The sequence below is a fragment of the Callospermophilus lateralis genome, chromosome 1 (genome assembly GCF_048772815.1).
Source record: "Callospermophilus lateralis isolate mCalLat2 chromosome 1, mCalLat2.hap1, whole genome shotgun sequence".
Classification (NCBI taxonomy): domain Eukaryota; kingdom Metazoa; phylum Chordata; class Mammalia; order Rodentia; family Sciuridae; genus Callospermophilus; species Callospermophilus lateralis.
The window spans coordinates 140,775,147-140,792,689 of record NC_135305.1 but is presented as its reverse complement, the minus strand read 5'-3'; the positions used below and the strand labels follow the sequence as shown (position 1 = coordinate 140,792,689).

General features: G+C 36.2%; 1 protein-coding gene across 4 annotated transcripts in view; it reads left to right on the top strand.

Moving 5' to 3' along the window:
- Specc1l (sperm antigen with calponin homology and coiled-coil domains 1 like) overlaps nt 1-17,543 on the top strand; it is a 141,197-nt gene that overhangs the window by 83,565 nt on the left and 40,089 nt on the right. For all 4 annotated transcript variants that reach the window (XM_076867707.1, XM_076867794.1, XM_076867882.1 and 1 more), the window contains 3 exons: nt 5,642-5,725; nt 7,517-7,673; nt 11,876-11,978. In XM_076867707.1, coding sequence (XP_076723822.1) covers nt 5,642-5,725; nt 7,517-7,673; nt 11,876-11,978 — 344 coding nt within the window. The remainder of the gene's footprint in view (nt 1-5,641; nt 5,726-7,516; nt 7,674-11,875; nt 11,979-17,543) is intronic.

Below are 17,543 nucleotides of genomic sequence, written 5' to 3'. Positions count from 1 at the left end.
GTCAACTATAGATCACATGTACAACAGTAGCAGTGTTATAGAGCCCAGGAGCATAGTAGGCTATATCATGCATGTTTATGTAAGCATATTTGTACAATAGAAGAAATTTGCCTAACAACCCACCTCTCAGAATATATCTCTGTTGTTTAAACAAATACTCTAGGCAGTTGATTAGTCTGAGTGTTGTCATTATTTATACTGATACTAACCTCTGACTTGTGACTCTTTTTCCAGCTTTCTTTTGGTTGGTGCTTGCATGGCATATCTTTTCCCTTCCTTTTGCTTTTAACTTATCTGTTTTTATGTTTAAATTGGGTTTTTTTAAAAATAGGTAGTTTATAGTTAGGTCTTTTTAATTTATTCTGACAATCTGTCTTAATGGTGCATTTAGACTCTTCACCTTTTAATAGAATTGTTAATATGGTTGCACTAAAATCTACCATCTTGATAAATGCTTCTATTTGAACTGTCCTATTTCTTTATTTATATTCTTTAATAACTTTTTGTTAATGGTTGCTTTAGGTTAAGGTTCATCAGCATTGGCCTTATTGACATTTTGGGCTTCACAAATCTCGGTTGTGGGAAGTTGTTTTGTACATTGTAGTATGTTTAGTAGTATCCTTGGCCTCTGTCCAATGGGGAGTAAGTACCCATTAGGATACCAGTATCATCCCCATGGTCCCAGCTGGGGCAATATCTCCGTATTGCGGGGGAGGGCACAAAATTACCTTCAGCTGAGAATGGAAAAAGAAACATGGTTTTCACAGTTTTGTCTAATTTCGGCAGAGAAACCAAATGGGGAATCCTAACCAACTTTGCATATTTTCTGCCTTTTCTATTAGACACTTGAATAAATTAGTTACTTTAAATGCTCTATCACAGATAGTTACAGCATCTGTGCCATATTTGAGTCCTTTTTAATTTTTGTATTATGTTGTGTCTTGGAGTAATGAGTTGGAAATATCCAAAATATGGCTTTTTTCCTTACTTTTTGTATTTTTACAATGTTTTATTGAAAATTGGACATCTTACATAAAAAGTAGATTGGCTTTATGTCTTAGAATAGAATTTTTTTTTCCTTTTGCTAGGTTTTTTACTGTGTGAGTTTGAGGTAGTTTACTCAGGAGCTAAACTGGGTTGGAGATTTGTTGTTGCTGTGATTACCCTTGGTGTAGAACAGGCTTCCAGTTCTTCTAGTAATATTTTATGTTTAGAATGGGAACTGGGTTTCCAGAGGGATTTGTTGTTGTTATTTTGTTTTGTTTTTAATGTCTTGTCCAATTTCAGCTTTATCCTGCCCCTTGCATTGTGTCCAGGGGAAAGTCTATTTAGTATTCTTGGAACTCTTTCAGCTAACAGTTTCCTACTTGTTCATTCATTGGGAGCATATTTCCCTTTATAACCTTGATCATATTTATAATAGCTGCTCTAAATTCTTTTCTGCTAATACTTACATTTAGGCCATCTTCAGATAGACTTCTATGTCTTTTAAGTGTAGATCATTTTTTTCCTTTGTGTATCTTGCAATTTTGGATTCTATCCTAGGCAATTATAAATTATACATTATAGATATTCTTGATTGTATTACAGTCCTATGTAGCATATTGGTTTTTATTTTAGCAAAAACTCCAAATTCTCTCCTGTAATCGAAATACCTCTCTAGTTTTTTGCCCTTGATATAACTCCTCAAAGTATGAATATATGTGGATTTCAGAGGTCAATGAGAGATTGAAGCAGAGTTTACAAACAAAATTTGGCCTCTTTTTTTTTGTTATTTTCTGGTAGTTCCTCCACCTTTCACTTTCCAACAACTTTTTAGCAGCTATGGTTTTCCCAAAATATGTTCTCTTCAAGGTAATAAGACTGTGACTTTTAACCAAATATTATCTGTCCCAGTTGACCTCAGCTGGAGCCTATATTTATGAAAAAAACAGATTAAAATTAAAAAATAAAATTAGTGAACTCATCCACTGCATTTTCCTTCTTCCATGTGTATACTTCCTTCATTTTCTGTCTACTTTTAGTTTCTCTTTGGTGCTTTTAAGCAATTGATTTTCATAGTTTTTCAAGATTTTACAGTTTTCTGCAGGACCATTGTTCCAATTGGAACTCCTCCTCTATATATAGAAGTTAGATATTCAGGCTCCTATGTTTGTTTAATTTTAAAAAATAGACAAATGCACCTCTTTTTTGGGGACAGGGAGTATTGGCGATTGAACCCATGAGCAGTGGGCCCCTGAACTACATCCCAGCCATTTTATTTTATTAACAGTCTCACTAAATTGTCCAGGCAGACTTTGAGTTTATGATCCTCCTGCCCTAGCTCCTGAGTAGCTGGGATTACAGGCGTGTGCCACTTCATGTGGCAAAGACTCCTATTTTAAACCTGACAATTTTGCCTATAAATTTGATTTGACACACAGGGAAGGGACATCTGTACCTATTTATTTCTATGATTTCTAAAATAAGAATTAAATAGCAGAATTATCCACTCATATTGTCTCCAGCTGTCTGTTGGAAGTAAACAGAATATATCTCTGGTTACGCCCTTGGGCTTTCTGAGATGCTATTAGCTCATGCTATTATTGATTATTTCCTTCTTCTATATCTTCCATCTTAACAGGCTCCTTACTATCATCATTTTAAAATGTTCACATTTTTTCTACATTAAAAAAAAAATCTGTAGCTGGGTGCGGTGTCAAACACCTATAATCCCAGCAGCTCAGGAGGCTGAGGCAGGAGAATTGCTAGTTCAAAGCCAGCATCTGCAAAAGTGAGGTGCTAAGCAACTCAGTGAGACCCTGTCTCTGAGTAAAATACGAAGTAGGGCTGGGGATGTCGCTCAATGGTCTGGTGCCCCTGATTTCAATCCCTTGTCTCCCCCCTCCCACCTCCAAATTTACTTCTTGTCATCCACTGTTATACCTTCTCCTTTACACTTGCACAATTTATCACATCTTTCCTGTCTGCTACTCCGTCTTCAACACATGCTAATCTTCTGTCTCCACCAATTGCTCTCACCAAGGTGACCTTTGACCCCTGTGTCTCCAAGTATACTCCCTCTTCAACAGCTATTAGCTAATAATTTCCCATATTATACATTTACTTCAGACTTTTTTCTTCGGAACTCTTGCTCTGGTTGCCGACTCCATATCTCTCCTTATAGATCTCAGAGGTTCTCAAATGCAGCATGTTTGCCTCTACTTTCCAAAATACTTCTATCTTTTCTTAGTATAGTAACATCATCCTCCCTACCTCCACATCCACTCAGACAGCAAGTCTGTTGTTGCTACCTTTTTAAAGAATTCTTTAATCTGTTCACCTTACATCTTCACTTGTGTCACCCAAGTCTAAGTCATTGTCATCTGTTTTCTGTACCTTCTAACACATTATCTGGCATGAACCTCTTTAATACACTGCAGCCAGAACATTGCTAACCTGATAAAACCTTTATTGCCTCCCACCTTCATTGTCTCCTCCAAACTCCGTGTAGTTCACCTGCTTGACTTTCCATTGCCTTTGCAGCCTCACCTTGCTCTGTTCTTCCCCATGGCTTTAGAACATCACCATCTTGCTTAACATGTAAATTGGGAACACTTTCCCTTCCAAGCTCTCCTTTGCCTATATAAATGCAATTAATTATCCTTCTGGTTTCAACTTCACTGTCATTTCCTGAGCAGGCCTCTCGGGACCTTCCCTGAAGACTAGTTGTGTCATCCACTGGGTTCCTAAAATCCCTCATGAATTGTTAGATGTCTGGCTTCGTCTGTAGACTTAAGTTCAAGAAGGCAAGTTTCTTATTTCCTTTCTTCCTTTCTCTGACCTTTGCACTCAGTCCAGTGCCTGGAAAATAGTGGACACCCAAATGATTTTTGTTTAATAAATGAATTAAGATAAGAATAGTTCCATAAGGCAATAGAATAGAATCTATTACTGTAAAATGTAATGCACTAATCTTATTTCCTGAAGAGAGCTTAACTGACAGTTTGACATGAAGACAGAAACCAGCCTGTTCACTGCAGAAGTAAATGGTCCTGTGTTCTTACTGTGACAAGTGCCTCTGGGCAGCTTTGATTCTCAGTGAAAATACTTCATGAAATAAATGGCAGCAGACTGTTTTGTGACTGTTGCAAGTTTCAGGTAGTTTTGGGGGACTGTGTACTAGGGTTGGAACCCAGAGCCTCATGTGTGCTAAGCATCTGCTCAACCACTGAGCTATACCCCAGCTCTACCACAAGAATAACCTGTTTGGGCTTCCAGTACATTTTTAGAAAGTTTAGCTGTTGGACTATGGCAGGGACTATCTGCCAAATTGAAAAGACATGGATGGATCCTTAGCAGATGTACAGTAAAAAAAGACTGAACTAGAATTAGACATTGGATACAGATATCAACAATAAATTTTGTGAATATGTTCCCAATTATGTGCCTTTAAAGTGTATAGTAAAAGAAAAGATTGAATAAGGCAACTTAGACACACTTTCCATGTGGATAATGACCTAGGTTTTTGGTTTGTCTGTGAGCGAGCGGAAGGGCTCTCTACCACTAAACTACATCTCCAGCTCTTTTTATTTTTTTGTTTTGAGACAGGATCTCACTAAATTGCCCAGACTGGCCTTGAATTTGCAATTCTCCTGCCTCAGTCTCCCAAGTACACAGGCATACAATTTATCTGTCTTTTTAAAATATATATATTAATTTTTTGTAGTTGTAGTTGGACACAATAACTTTATTTATTTATATGTGATGCTGAGGATCGAACCTAGGGCAAGTGCTCTACTACTGAGCCATAACCCCAACCCCTATTTGTCTTTTTGATCTTTGTTTTCACTTTCTTAATTTTCTGTGTTGTTCTTTGGAAGACTAAGAATTTTAGGGAAATAATCCCCTAGTTTCAAAATTGTAGAATGGAAGTTTTGATTAAATTTAAAATGTTGATTTCTGTTTCTGCTATTTCCGTATTCTGATAACTTTGTTTTGTCTGTCAGACTTTGTGCATAGTATGTTCTTCCTGTAAGGATAAATGCCAACTGTTGACAAGGTTCAGGATTCTGATTCATGCTTTCTTTTTCTCTAACTTATACCTTTGCTCTGATTTTTATCTGGATGAAATATAGTCCCCCAACCTTCTCAACTAATAAGGCCCAGCTTAATGCCATTATGTTTTTGAAGCCTTCTCTGCTGCTACAAACAAAAGGAATGGCTTTTCCCTCTGTGGTTTGACAGCACGTTACCATCCTGATATTCTGATTATCCTATCCAGACTTGTCTATGGCTATACATATGGTGTATAAACATAGTGTCCCTACTAATCATAGGCACATAGGACAAGGTTTTATTTAGTTTGTGCCTTAGACCTAGATCTGATAGGGAATCTCTAAATTTTTGTTGAATTGCATTGAAGAGGTAAATGACAAGGACTTAGAAACATTCATCTATATAGAGAGTTCATCCCTAGAAATAAAATATTGAAATTAATGATTTACCATGTTCCCTATTTACATTTTAGATTGTTGGAGTGCTTTGGATTAGGAAGAAGAATGAACCTCAAGTTTTAGAGAACTAAAACTCTTCCTTATACCTATATTACTTCAATGTTCAGCATCAGATTTGTTTATTGTGACCCTTTCCCCTTTTACAGAACATCTGTTAAGAACATCTTCAACCAGCCGACCTGCTTCTCTACCAAGAGTACCCGCCATGGAAAGTGCCAAGACTATTTCAGGTAATGACTTTTATCTGATTTTTCTTTTAAAAGACTTCCCCAGAAGTATTTAATAGTATAATAGATGACATGTTGAAAATATAGCTTCATGCAGAGTTGCAAAGTACACCAAAAATTTTTTGGAAGCTAAGCTTTCTAGTGTGGTAAAACCATCATATAATGATGAATTTGATGGTCTTTATTTGTCATCTGAACCTAACTCTCCCGTTTATCAATTGTTTATATTATTTTTCCTCATGGCCTTAACACTTAATAGCTCGACTATAAATGGGACCATAAAAGAAGAAATTCCTATAACTCTGCCTCAGTACAGTTAATACCCTCCTTGTATATGAAGTGAGCTTTGTACAGCTTTCTTCTTCCCTCCCTCCTTTTTTTTTTTTTTTTAATATTTTTTTAGTTGTAGATGGACACAATATCTTACTTTATTTATTTTCTTTATGTGGTGCTGAGGATGGAACCCAGTACCTCACATGTGCGAGGCAGGTGTTTACCACTGAGTCACAGCCCCTCCCTCCCTCTTAATACGACATGTGGATCAGGACTTTGTATAGTTCTCATTACACCATAGCTAAGTTGTTAAACTAGTAGGAAAGTTCTGCGATCAGCTAATATTACTATCCCAAGGCCTTTTTCTGTATGTTTTTCTTATAACAGAATTCTTCAGATTCTTTCACAATCTGTTTTCTCTATTTTATGGAAAATTTTGAGAGGTTTTCTCTTTCGGTTTCCTAGCATATCACTTAAAAGAAACTACTGGTTTAAGACATAAAAAGAACTGGAGGAAAATGAGTAATATATAAGCATTTTATTCTAAAATCACATAATAGTAGAAAGCATCTGTCCCCTTTGGATATTTAAGGGGATAGGTTTATTAATGCAGAATTATATGCTGCTGTGGTTATCTTAAAATCATCAATAAAAGTGTTATCTAATAAAAGAAGGACAGTTTTTACAAATAGGAAAATATTACTGTTATATATAACATTGCTTGCATTAAAATTAGCTCAGGAATGTTACAGTTAACTGAGATTAAAGAGAACTGTCTGAGGTCAGGGACTTGGGTGCTTCACTTGTCACTGTGCTCAGCCTGATATCCTCAGCATCCAGCAGTGCCAGTGTTGTGCCCAGTGCCACCCTGGTAGACAGTGGCTTTTGTTGCAGCTGTATCAGAAGCCAAAGGGCAGCTTCCACTTAACAATCCCCAGAACTTTCATAATTCTAACAAGGTGCAGTGCCTTACTATGTCAGACTCTCAAAATAGGACTTTTCAGAAGATTGTGGCCATTTCTCAGTAATTGACTCAATACCTTTTGGTTTTCTGTTTGTCTCATTGATTTTTTTTTTTTTTTAAATTGGGCCTGACCTAGAATTACATATAGTCTTATAAACAAGCATCTTTCCTTTCTGTCCCCTTAATAGTGTTTTTGGCTAAGTTCAGAAAGAATGTATTGATTTTCATACATCCTGGGTATTGGGCAGGATTGAGTAGTTGCAAGTATTGCTCTGGTTTTTTAGTTATATTTGTAATTAAGCTGACTATATATATAGTACTCACTATGATACTTGCTTAGTAGAGCAATGGTAAGATACTTCTTGTCCAGGGAAAATGGGATTCCATACATATTTCAACTACTATACTTTTCACAGATTTTTTTTAATAAAAAATTTTAAAAATCAATAAGATAAAGTAGTATCTGTTCTTTTTGGACTCTTCAAAGCAAAAATCTCAAGAATACAATCTAAAATGTTTTTGCTCTAATATGCTTAATTACTGTTTCTCATACTCAGTATCTCGAAGAAGTAGTGAAGAAATGAAACGGGACATTTCTGCACCTGAGGGAGCATCACCAGCCTCTCTTATGGCTATGGGAACCACGTCACCACAGCTGTCCCTATCCTCTTCTCCCACCGCATCTGTGACCCCCACGACCCGCAGTCGGATAAGGTAGAGAATAGTTAGTGTTGGTACATTTCATGTGTACCTTTCCTGGCCTTTCAGATCAGCTTATAAAATAATGCCATCTGAGCACCTGAATTTGTTCTGTCTTTTTGCATTAAGTTGTTGACTTACATTCTCTTTTATGTGAAGAATTGGGTAAATAGTATGGAAAATAATGACAATAAGAGACAATCAGTAAGCAGCTGAGTATTTTGTTTTCCTTTTTTAAATTTTTTTGAGAGAGAGAGAGAATTTTTTTAATATTTATTTTTTAGTTTTCGGCAGACACAACATCTTTGTTTTGTATGTGGTGCTGAGGATTAAACCCTGGCCGCACGTATGCCAGGCGAGCGCGCTACTGCTTGAGCCACATCCCCAGCCCTTTGTTTTTCTTTTTAACTAGAGAATGATTGAGTGCAAAAGTAGGTACAGGTTGAGCATCCCTAGTCTGAAATCTGAAATGCAAAACTTTTAGAGTACTGACATCATGCCCAAAAAGTTTTGGAGTTTGGATTTTGGGATTAGAGATGCTCAAGGTTGAGCCTTTATGCAAATATTCCAAAATCTAAAAACTCTGAAATCTGAAATATTTTGGCCTCAAGTATTTCAGATAAGGAATGTTCAACCTGCATTTTGAAATTTGAACTTTGGTAGTGTTAGAGAAGGCTTCATAGAAGGGTAGAATTTGGGTGGGGCTTTGAAGGTTATAGTTGGGACATTATTGGTAAGTTGAGTAACTTGAGTGAATATACCAAAGAGATGAATAAGCAAGTCAGGCAAACAGATTTAGGGTACTGATACAAAAGACCAGAATAAAGTATCCCAACCATATCATGGGGTAATAGAAAACAAGATTGAATAACTAGGGTATGGCTAGGTGATAGAGGAACCTCTTTAAAGTTAAATTGAGTCACTTTTTGATATAGTAGAAGCTATAAAGCAGGGTAAGTTAATTTGTGTGAGAAGGTGATTAAAGGATTCTTTTATTCTGGATAAAAGGGAAAATAGCTAAAAGGATATTGTAGTATTGCAGGACACAGTCATTAAGTCTTAGCAACAGAGACAACAGTGGAAAATTGCTGAAGAGAAGGTTAGGCCCCAGGAGTTTCTTCAAAGGGAAAGATGACCTCAGCAACAGATTTTTTTCAAAGAAATGCAAAAATGGGAGATGCCAGAGGTGGCTGTAATTGTTTAGTTGGAAATCAGGAAGCATGATGCTAAGTAGTTGATAGACAATACGTGAATATGCAAGTTTATATTGTTTTCTTAGTTTGCTTGTGTTAGATGTCTCCTTGGCCTAAGAGGTAGTAAGACCTTAGAGGGAAAAGATAAATGTCAGAAATTGAGCACACATTGTTCATAGGAATGAGGAAAAACTGTTGACAAGTATTAAGAATAGGCAGAGGAATAGGAAAGGGTTTGAAGAATTTAGCTGCATATTAATTTACAGGGTTAAGGATAAAATGCAATATTTAGCCTCACAGACTCTAGTTATGAGCTTACTTTTAAAACCATACCTCCAAGGGGGGTCAACCTCTGAGAAAAGTGGTCCCATAAGCCCTGCATCTTACAAGCAAGTAGGCAGTGCAGTGTTGAAGAAGCAGCTCAGGACACCCTGGCTATGCAGGGAAGTGACTTTCAGTGCTTTCGCTTTGTGTCCTAAGTTATGGGCACTCTCACTGTGCTTGTGCAGAGGGAACCGGGGCTTGGAACAAACAACAGCCACTTCTGTTGGATTTCCCACTTACAAACTGTGCTCTTTGCAAGGCTTTAAGTTTTTTCTGGCCTTAGTTTCCTCATCTTACTTAGATTGAAGAAGTGACAAGAGCTAGCCCTCTAGCTTCAGGAGGTTCTTTTCTACAGCTTCTCCTTATGTCCACAGAATTTACTCTGATATTTTTTAAGCTGTTTCTAAAATAAAGCTTACTTCATCCATGTTATCCAGAGTAAGCCTTCCATATTTACTGTAATATTGATTGATTAATATTGGGAATGGAGCCCAGGACACTCTACCACTGAGCTCTATCCCCAGCCCTTTTTATTTTAAGATAGGGCCTTACTAAATTGCTGAAACTAGCCTCAAACTTGCAATCCTAGGACTTGGTGACTAGTAGCACATGCCTATAATCCCACCGGTTTGGGAAACTGAGGTAGGAGAATCCTGAGTTCAAGGCCAGCCTCAGCAATGACGAGGCACTAAGCAACTCAATGAGACCTGTCTCTAAATAAAATACAAAATAGGGCTGGGGATGTTGTTCAGTGATTGAGTGCCCCTGAGTTCAATCCCTAGTACCAAAAAGGAAAAAAAAAAAAACAAAACTTGCAGTCCTCCTGCCTCAGCCTCCCAAATTGTTGGGATTACAGACATGTGCCACCGTGCCCAGATTACATCTTTTAATTTTATTTTCTTTCCCTATGTTCATTGATATTATATAGACTTCTTTGAATCTTTTAAACCAAATCAGGAATCTAGTAGACTGGCACACAAACATAAGTGTCTATATTTATGGCAGCAATCTAACTGTGCATTGAAAAAAAACTTGGTGTTTTACTTTTTGTTCTAAAGTAAATAAAAATTGGTACTATTTCAATGCACCTTTCTTTTGGAAGAGCTTCAATTCTAAACATGTCCTCTTTGATTTTGCAACATATGATAAAAGATGAATGCTGACAGGATAAATGTGCTGAATAATGCTAACATTATTCGGGTACTGAATTCCTGGGGCATTTGGCTAGAGTCTTTGCTTAAATCGTAGAAAAATTGATCAATCTTTTAAGAACAGGCTACTTGTTAAAGAGTATGTTACAAAGCCCTCTTTTTTCCAGATATTCCTTAGTATTCTGTTCTACTTCTAGAATAGCTACTACAAGGAAGAATTTGGTATAGAATAGGGTTATATGTCTCCCCAGTCCCATCACCAGGGGTGATTACAGAACCTTTTTTATTTCATCATGTAGTCTGGGGCAAGATATTTATTGTACCTACAAAGCAATTAACGATGCCAAATGTGCCTTACTAGAATTTCTTTAAATGAATTAAATAAAGCCACTGCTTTTTTGGGGGGCGGGGGGCGGGGGGCGGCATTGCTGAGAATCAGACTCCGGGCCTTATGCATGCTAGGGAAGAGCGCTACCACCAAGCTTATATCCCCAGTCCCAGCCATTGAATTTTCCCTATGAGTTTCTATAATATGTGCATTGTATAGTAAGCTCAAGTTTCTTGAAGTGGCAGGGACTCTATGTTCACCATTAGTTGCCCAGCACTGGCACAGTGATGTTCTGTAAGGTGACATTGAATGAATTTTCTCTATAAGGTGACATTGAATGAGTTCATAGGAGAGTTAAATTTTCTATGCAACACAGAATGGTAATTGTCTACAGACAATAAAGAGTATACAACTTTCCGAGTATGGTGGTACAAACCTGTATACTACAGAAGGATCATTTGAGCCCAAGAGTTTGAGACCAGTCTAGACAACGTAACCTGACATCATCTCAAAACAAACAAACAAACAAACAAACAAAAACAAAAAACAAACAAAAAAAAAACAAACAAGAAAAAAAATGCAACATGGCAGTAAACACACCTGAGATATTTTATGGAAGTGATAAATGTTTGTAATGTTTATTGCCATCTTTTATCCTATCTGCTTACCTCAGTTGTAAGCTCTTTGAAGGCTGGAGCTATGTCTTAGAAACCTCCACCTTGCTTAGGCTTGCCCTTTGTATTTACAGTAAGTGATTTTTTAAAAAATGATGAGATGATTAAGGACATAAAAGTTTAGAAACAAAAATGGAGTAAAATAAACCAAAGCATAAAAATGAATGGTTAAAATACTGAATGAAAGACAGCCTGGACAATTTTAGATGCTACAGAATCAAGATGTTTCCCCCACTCTTCTGAGCATCCTGGAATATATCTCTGCTATTGTGAATTCATTTGCTACCGAGTCTTTGCTGGAGGGATGAGTAGAGTCCCAGCCTTCAGAAAGCAGAAACCCCTGACAGCTGTGGGTCTGTGTGGGACCAAACTAAAAATTGATATAAAAATCAAAGAAATGAAAAGACATGTTTTGCTGTTGAAATATTGATGTGTTGCTCAATGTGTTCATTTATCCAGTTCAAAAATGCAAACTAATGTTGTTTTGTTATTCTGGTGCTCAAATAAATAATAATGAAATTTTGGGTTTCTTATTTTCACTTATCAGGGAAGAAAGGAAGGACCCTCTCTCAGCATTGGCAAGAGAATATGGAGGATCAAAGAGGAATGCCTTGTTGAAGTGGTGTCAGAAGAAAACGGAAGGCTATCAGGTAATCATATGGTTTTTGTTTTGGGTTTTTTGTCCTGCATGAGCAATTGCTGAACCAAGTGCCAGACTGTCATAACTTGTTTCATATAGCACATCCCAATTGAGACTTATTCTGAATTTCAAGAATACGTTCTCAAATCCAATCTAAACTTGGCAGAGTATTATTTGGATGGAATAAGTTTCTAACCTTTCTAGAGTAGCCATTCTTTCTATTTTATTTAGCTATTCTAGTACATTTATAAGTCCAATTTAAATGCTTTTGTTGAGAATATCTTCTGGACTAAGAGTAAAAATTACTTATTTCACTTAAAATGAATATATAATTATCATGCTTATATCTCTTATTTTTTATGGCATTTACCCATTCCCATTGTGCTTTGTGCTTTCATCACTTCACATCTGAACTATTGTAATATCCTGCCATTTCCTCCCCTTCTGTGTGTCTCTATTTCTTTCAGTGTTTTATTCAAGTTGTAAGTGATATTAAATACCACTTTGGAGAGCAAGCTCTAATTCCACATAAAATGAAAATTTCTAAAATGTATTCCTTATATTGCTAAAAACCATAATTTAGATTCCAAGTATCCTCACAAAGGATTTTAGTTACAGAGACTTTTCCCAGCTTGCAGCTGATATTCTATCATTTGGTACAAATGTGCAGAAGTGAACACAAGAAGGTAATCAGAATTCTGTGTTCTTGGCTGTATCACATCAGCCTTCATCTCAACAAAATAACAAAAAGGAGCTAACTGCAACATTTTCAGAAAATGTTTCTACAAAAGAGGTAATAAAGTAGTAGATGAACAGATTAATAAGATCTGCCATTAGAAGGTTCCTTTTGGACAAATTTTACATAACTTTAAACAGTCATCTTCAGTTCATTGAGGAGTAAGAGCCAAGTGTATTGTAGTGGGCATAAAGAAAAGTCATAATAATTATTAAGAGCAACTAACATTTTACATATCTGCAGCTTCTATTCGCTAAAAGGAGGTTAATAATATTAGTAAGATGTGGAGGAAGATGTAGCCTTATGTGCCTTGTTGGCAGAATGTAAAATGATATAACTGCTATGGGAAATAATATGGCAATTCCTAAAAAATTATCATGTAATGTCTTGAACCCTTACCTTAAATAAGAAGAAAGATCTTAAAGCAGTTACCTAACTTTCCAATTTAAGAAAGTAGAAAAAGAAGAGCAAACAAAATCCAAAGCAAGCTGGAGGAAGAAAATACTAGAACAAAAATAAGAAGAAAAACAAAGATTTGTGGGGAAAAAAAAGTTCTTAAAAAAGATTAACAAATTGACAGACTTATCTGGAGTGACCCTCAAAAAATAAATAAATAAAAGGGGAGACAGTAATCATGACTGTACAAAAATAAAAAGGATTAAAAGGGAATGCTGTGAAAAATTGTATGCCTACAAGTAGGATAATGTAGATGATATGTACTGATTCCCAGAAATTCACCAACTGTCAAAACTAAGAGTAAATAAAATCTAAGTAGACAAATTAACAACTATAAAGAGGTTGGATTAGTAATCAACAAGTTTTCAAGCAAAAAAAAAAAAAAAAAAAAAGCCTACCAGGTGGCTTCACTAGTTAATTCTTCCAAATATTTAAACAATATTTAGCACCAGTCCTTCCCAAATTTTTAAAAATCAAAGAGAAGATCACATCCTAACTCATTCTGTAAGGTCAATATAACACTGATAACTAAAACCAGACAAGAAACGTAAGGAAATTACAATGTAGTGCTGGGGCTGGGGCTCAGTGGCAGAGTGCTTGCCCTAGCATGTGTGGGGCACTGAGTTTAATCCATAGCACCTCCTAAAAGTAAACAAATAAAATAAAAGCATGCTGTCCATACTCAGCTACTAAAAAATAAAAAGAAGAAAATTACAGTGCAAGGCCACGAATTCAATCGCCAGCACCATACAGAAAAGAAAACTACAGATCAGTATTCCTTTTGCAGAAGCTCTCAATGAAATAATGATAATATATCAAAAAAAAATTTTTTTACCATTACCAAGTGAGATATATCGCAGAAATGCAAGATCGGTTCAACATTTAAGTTTATCATTGTAATACACCATATTATTAGATTAAAGCAGGGAAACCCCACGTGATTATTTCAATAGAGTAGAAAAAGCATTTGGCAAAGTTCTACAGCCATTCGTAGTAAAAATACCAAACAAACTAAGAATAAAAGAAGAATTTTCAATGGGATAAAATGCACCTATGAAAAGCTAAATGAAAGAAGCCAGACACAAAACTCTACCCTAAAATACTTCCATATACCAAAACTGAGTGCAGGTATGAAACTTATACTCTCAGCTTTGTGAAGTGGCAAGAACATCAGTGTTGGTGGCTACAGGTTTAGTCTAGAACTGAAATCTGAAGCATAAATATTGCATAGTCAGTTTTTTTCTTGGTAGCATTTTTTTGAGGTAAACAACATAAGATACAATTTATCCATTAAAATGTACATTTCATTCACTTTTTAATATATTTAGTATATATCATTATCAGTTTTAAAATATGCGTATGCTAGACAAGCACTCTACCACTGAACTACATCTCCAACTCCTTTTGTTGTTGGTGCTAAGGTCATGCTAAGTTGCCCTCGCTGGCCTCAAACTTGAGATCCTCCTGCCTCATCTCCCAAGTGGTCATTTTCTCTTTGCCCTAGTCTTTTTTCTATCTCCATAGATTTACTTATTATGGACATTTCATGTACTTGGAATCACACAATATAGTATAGGGCCTTTGTGACTGGATTCATCAGTAGTAGCATCCATCAATGCTTTGTTCTTTTTTATGGCTAAATAATATCCTGTTGTATGGATAGACCACAATGGATAAATAATCCATTCTATTCTTCAGTTGATAAGCATTTGGATTGCATTTTTTTTTTGTTTTCCTTTTTGGATTTTATATGTGTATTGCTGCTATGAGCTTTTGTGTACAAGCTTTTACATGGACATATATATGTAATTTTGTCATCCTGTCTTCTAGCCTGCTGCCAAAAATACCTTTTTTGGGGGTCATATTAGGGGGACTGAACCCAGATACTCATGCACCCAACCACTGAGCTACCAAATGTCTTTAAAATTATTATTTCTATTTAAGCTGATCCATTTGTTTTTCCATTGCCATTTGGTTAAAGTTTGAGCTCCTTCATATGAAGATCAAGACCCCTTATGAGTGATCTGGCCTCTAAATAGGGTTACTGATTCCTCATTCTTGAGAAAGCCCCTGTTCCCCTGGCTTGATGTCTCACTCCACCCCTCCCATCAGATCTGTTCTTTAACTTAAAAGTCAATATCTGTGCAGAATTGTTTTTGTCCCCACTCCAGTCCCACAAAGCTTCATCCTTCATATATTGCCCTCAGTTGCCTCATAGAGCCAGGTTCTTCCTTGAACTCAGTCCAGGGTAGAGTGTTTTTATATTGCGGGGCATATTCTTTTATAATCCACTTTACCTATGGTCCCAAATCCCACAGGATCTATCACAAGGGTCTTGAAGTTGTCAATTTGCATATACCTATCTTCCTTTTTAAGTGGTCAGCTCCTCAGAAAGGTCTTTGTCTGCCTGGCATCCACCATAAGGCTTGGCATGTGGCAAAGCTGAGTAGCTGTCTGAACCTATATACCAAAAGGTAATAGGATACTTTGGAAGTTCATTTTAGAATAGTGCTTCTTAAATTTGTTTGTGAAACCTTGAAAGATTGTAGGATGAGTGTTGTAGAATCCCAAGAACCATTCCTAAGATTTATGATTTGAGAGGTGTAAAGTGAGGCCCTGAAATCTGTGTTTTTATAAGCACCCCAAGTGATTCCTAGATCATGCTAAATTAAGTATTTATACATAATTGTTAAAAAATATTTTAGTTATAGATGGGCACAATATCTTTATTTTGTTTATTTAGGTTTTTTAATGTGGTGCTAGAGATGGAACCCAGTGTCTCACACATGCTAGGCAAGCATTCTATTACAACCCCAGCTCTATGCGTGTAATTTTTAAAGTACTGCCCCAGTATTACCATAGAACTTTGCCATGAATCAAGTTGAGTATTAAGTAGAGATAATTCTAACATTAAATCAATGATTTAACTAATGTCCCTTGGTTCCTTCCAATTTAAATTCTGATTCTGTAATCTTGAGATACTTACATTGTATTATGTTGAAAAATATGTACACACAAACCAATTATTTCAATTAATAACTTTAAGTTTCCTTCATTTGCTTCGTACTTGCAATGCAAGAGGAAATATGGTGGTTAACTGCACAAAAAGAAAAATCTTTGTGTACATTGGGCAATCTTTCCTACAAACCTAGCTCCCCTCATTTATACTTCCTGTGGACACTTCTATAATAATAATGATAACAAAAAATGTGTGTGTTTATTTGACTTTTTAAAAATTTGTTCTAATTAGTTATATATGCCAGTAAATGCATTTTGACACATCATACATAAATGGAGTGTAAATTCTCATTCTTCTGGTTGTACATGGTGTAGAATTATATGGTCATGTAATCATATATGCACATAGGGTAATAATGTCTGATTAATTCTACTATCCTTCCTACCCTTACACCTCCTTCCCTCCCATCACTCCCCTTTGTCTAACCTAAAGTACCTCTATTCTTTCTACCCCATCTTATTGTGAATTAACATCCGCATATCAGAAAACATTCAGCCTTTGGTTTTAGGGATTGGCTTACTTCGCTTAGCATGCATAATATTCTCCAGCTCCATCCATTTATCAGCAAATGTCATAATTTTATTCTTCTTTAAGGCTGAGTCATATTCCATTGTGTATATATACCACGTTTTCTTTATTCAATCATCTGTTGAAGGGTACTTAGGTTGATTCCATAGTTTAGCTATTGTGAGTTGAGCTGTTACAAACTTTGATGTGGCTACATCACTGTAGTATGCTGATTTTAAGTCCTTTGGGTATAAACCAAGGAGTGAGATAGCTGGGTCAAATGGTGGTTTGGGGCTTTTTTTGAGAGGAAATTAACTTGATTTCTTGTAAAACATATCTGTTCTTATCCTTTCAAAGTAGATACAATGCTGTTTTGTTTTGCTTTTTAATTTCAAGGTCTGTAATTTAAAATTGGACAATCTGATTTACATAATCTTTTTAAACTAGAAGACAGATCTGCTAGAGCTCTTAATCTGTCAAGAGCCAAATAAGAAGTGCCAGAGCCATTTTTCTGTCTAGCTGTAAAAACAGATGAGCATACCCATCCTTAGACGCCAGCAGTTTAGGTTCAGGCCTTTGGTCTCTATCTACTCACAGTCTGCAGGAAAGGGCAAGTTTTGACACTTGTCTAGCTCAGTGGAGCACAAGCTGTTACGTGACACTTAGCACACACTGCTCTCACAGGCCTCAAATATATCATTAATGTTTGGACCATGCATGTTTTATGTCAAAGGAGCTGTCTAATCAACAGAGATAGATTCCCTAATACCCATATCTTCTTTGACTAACTCTTTTAAGAGTCATCCTAAAATTACTGTGCTGATCACTGTAATTTCATTAACCATCCATTACAAAAT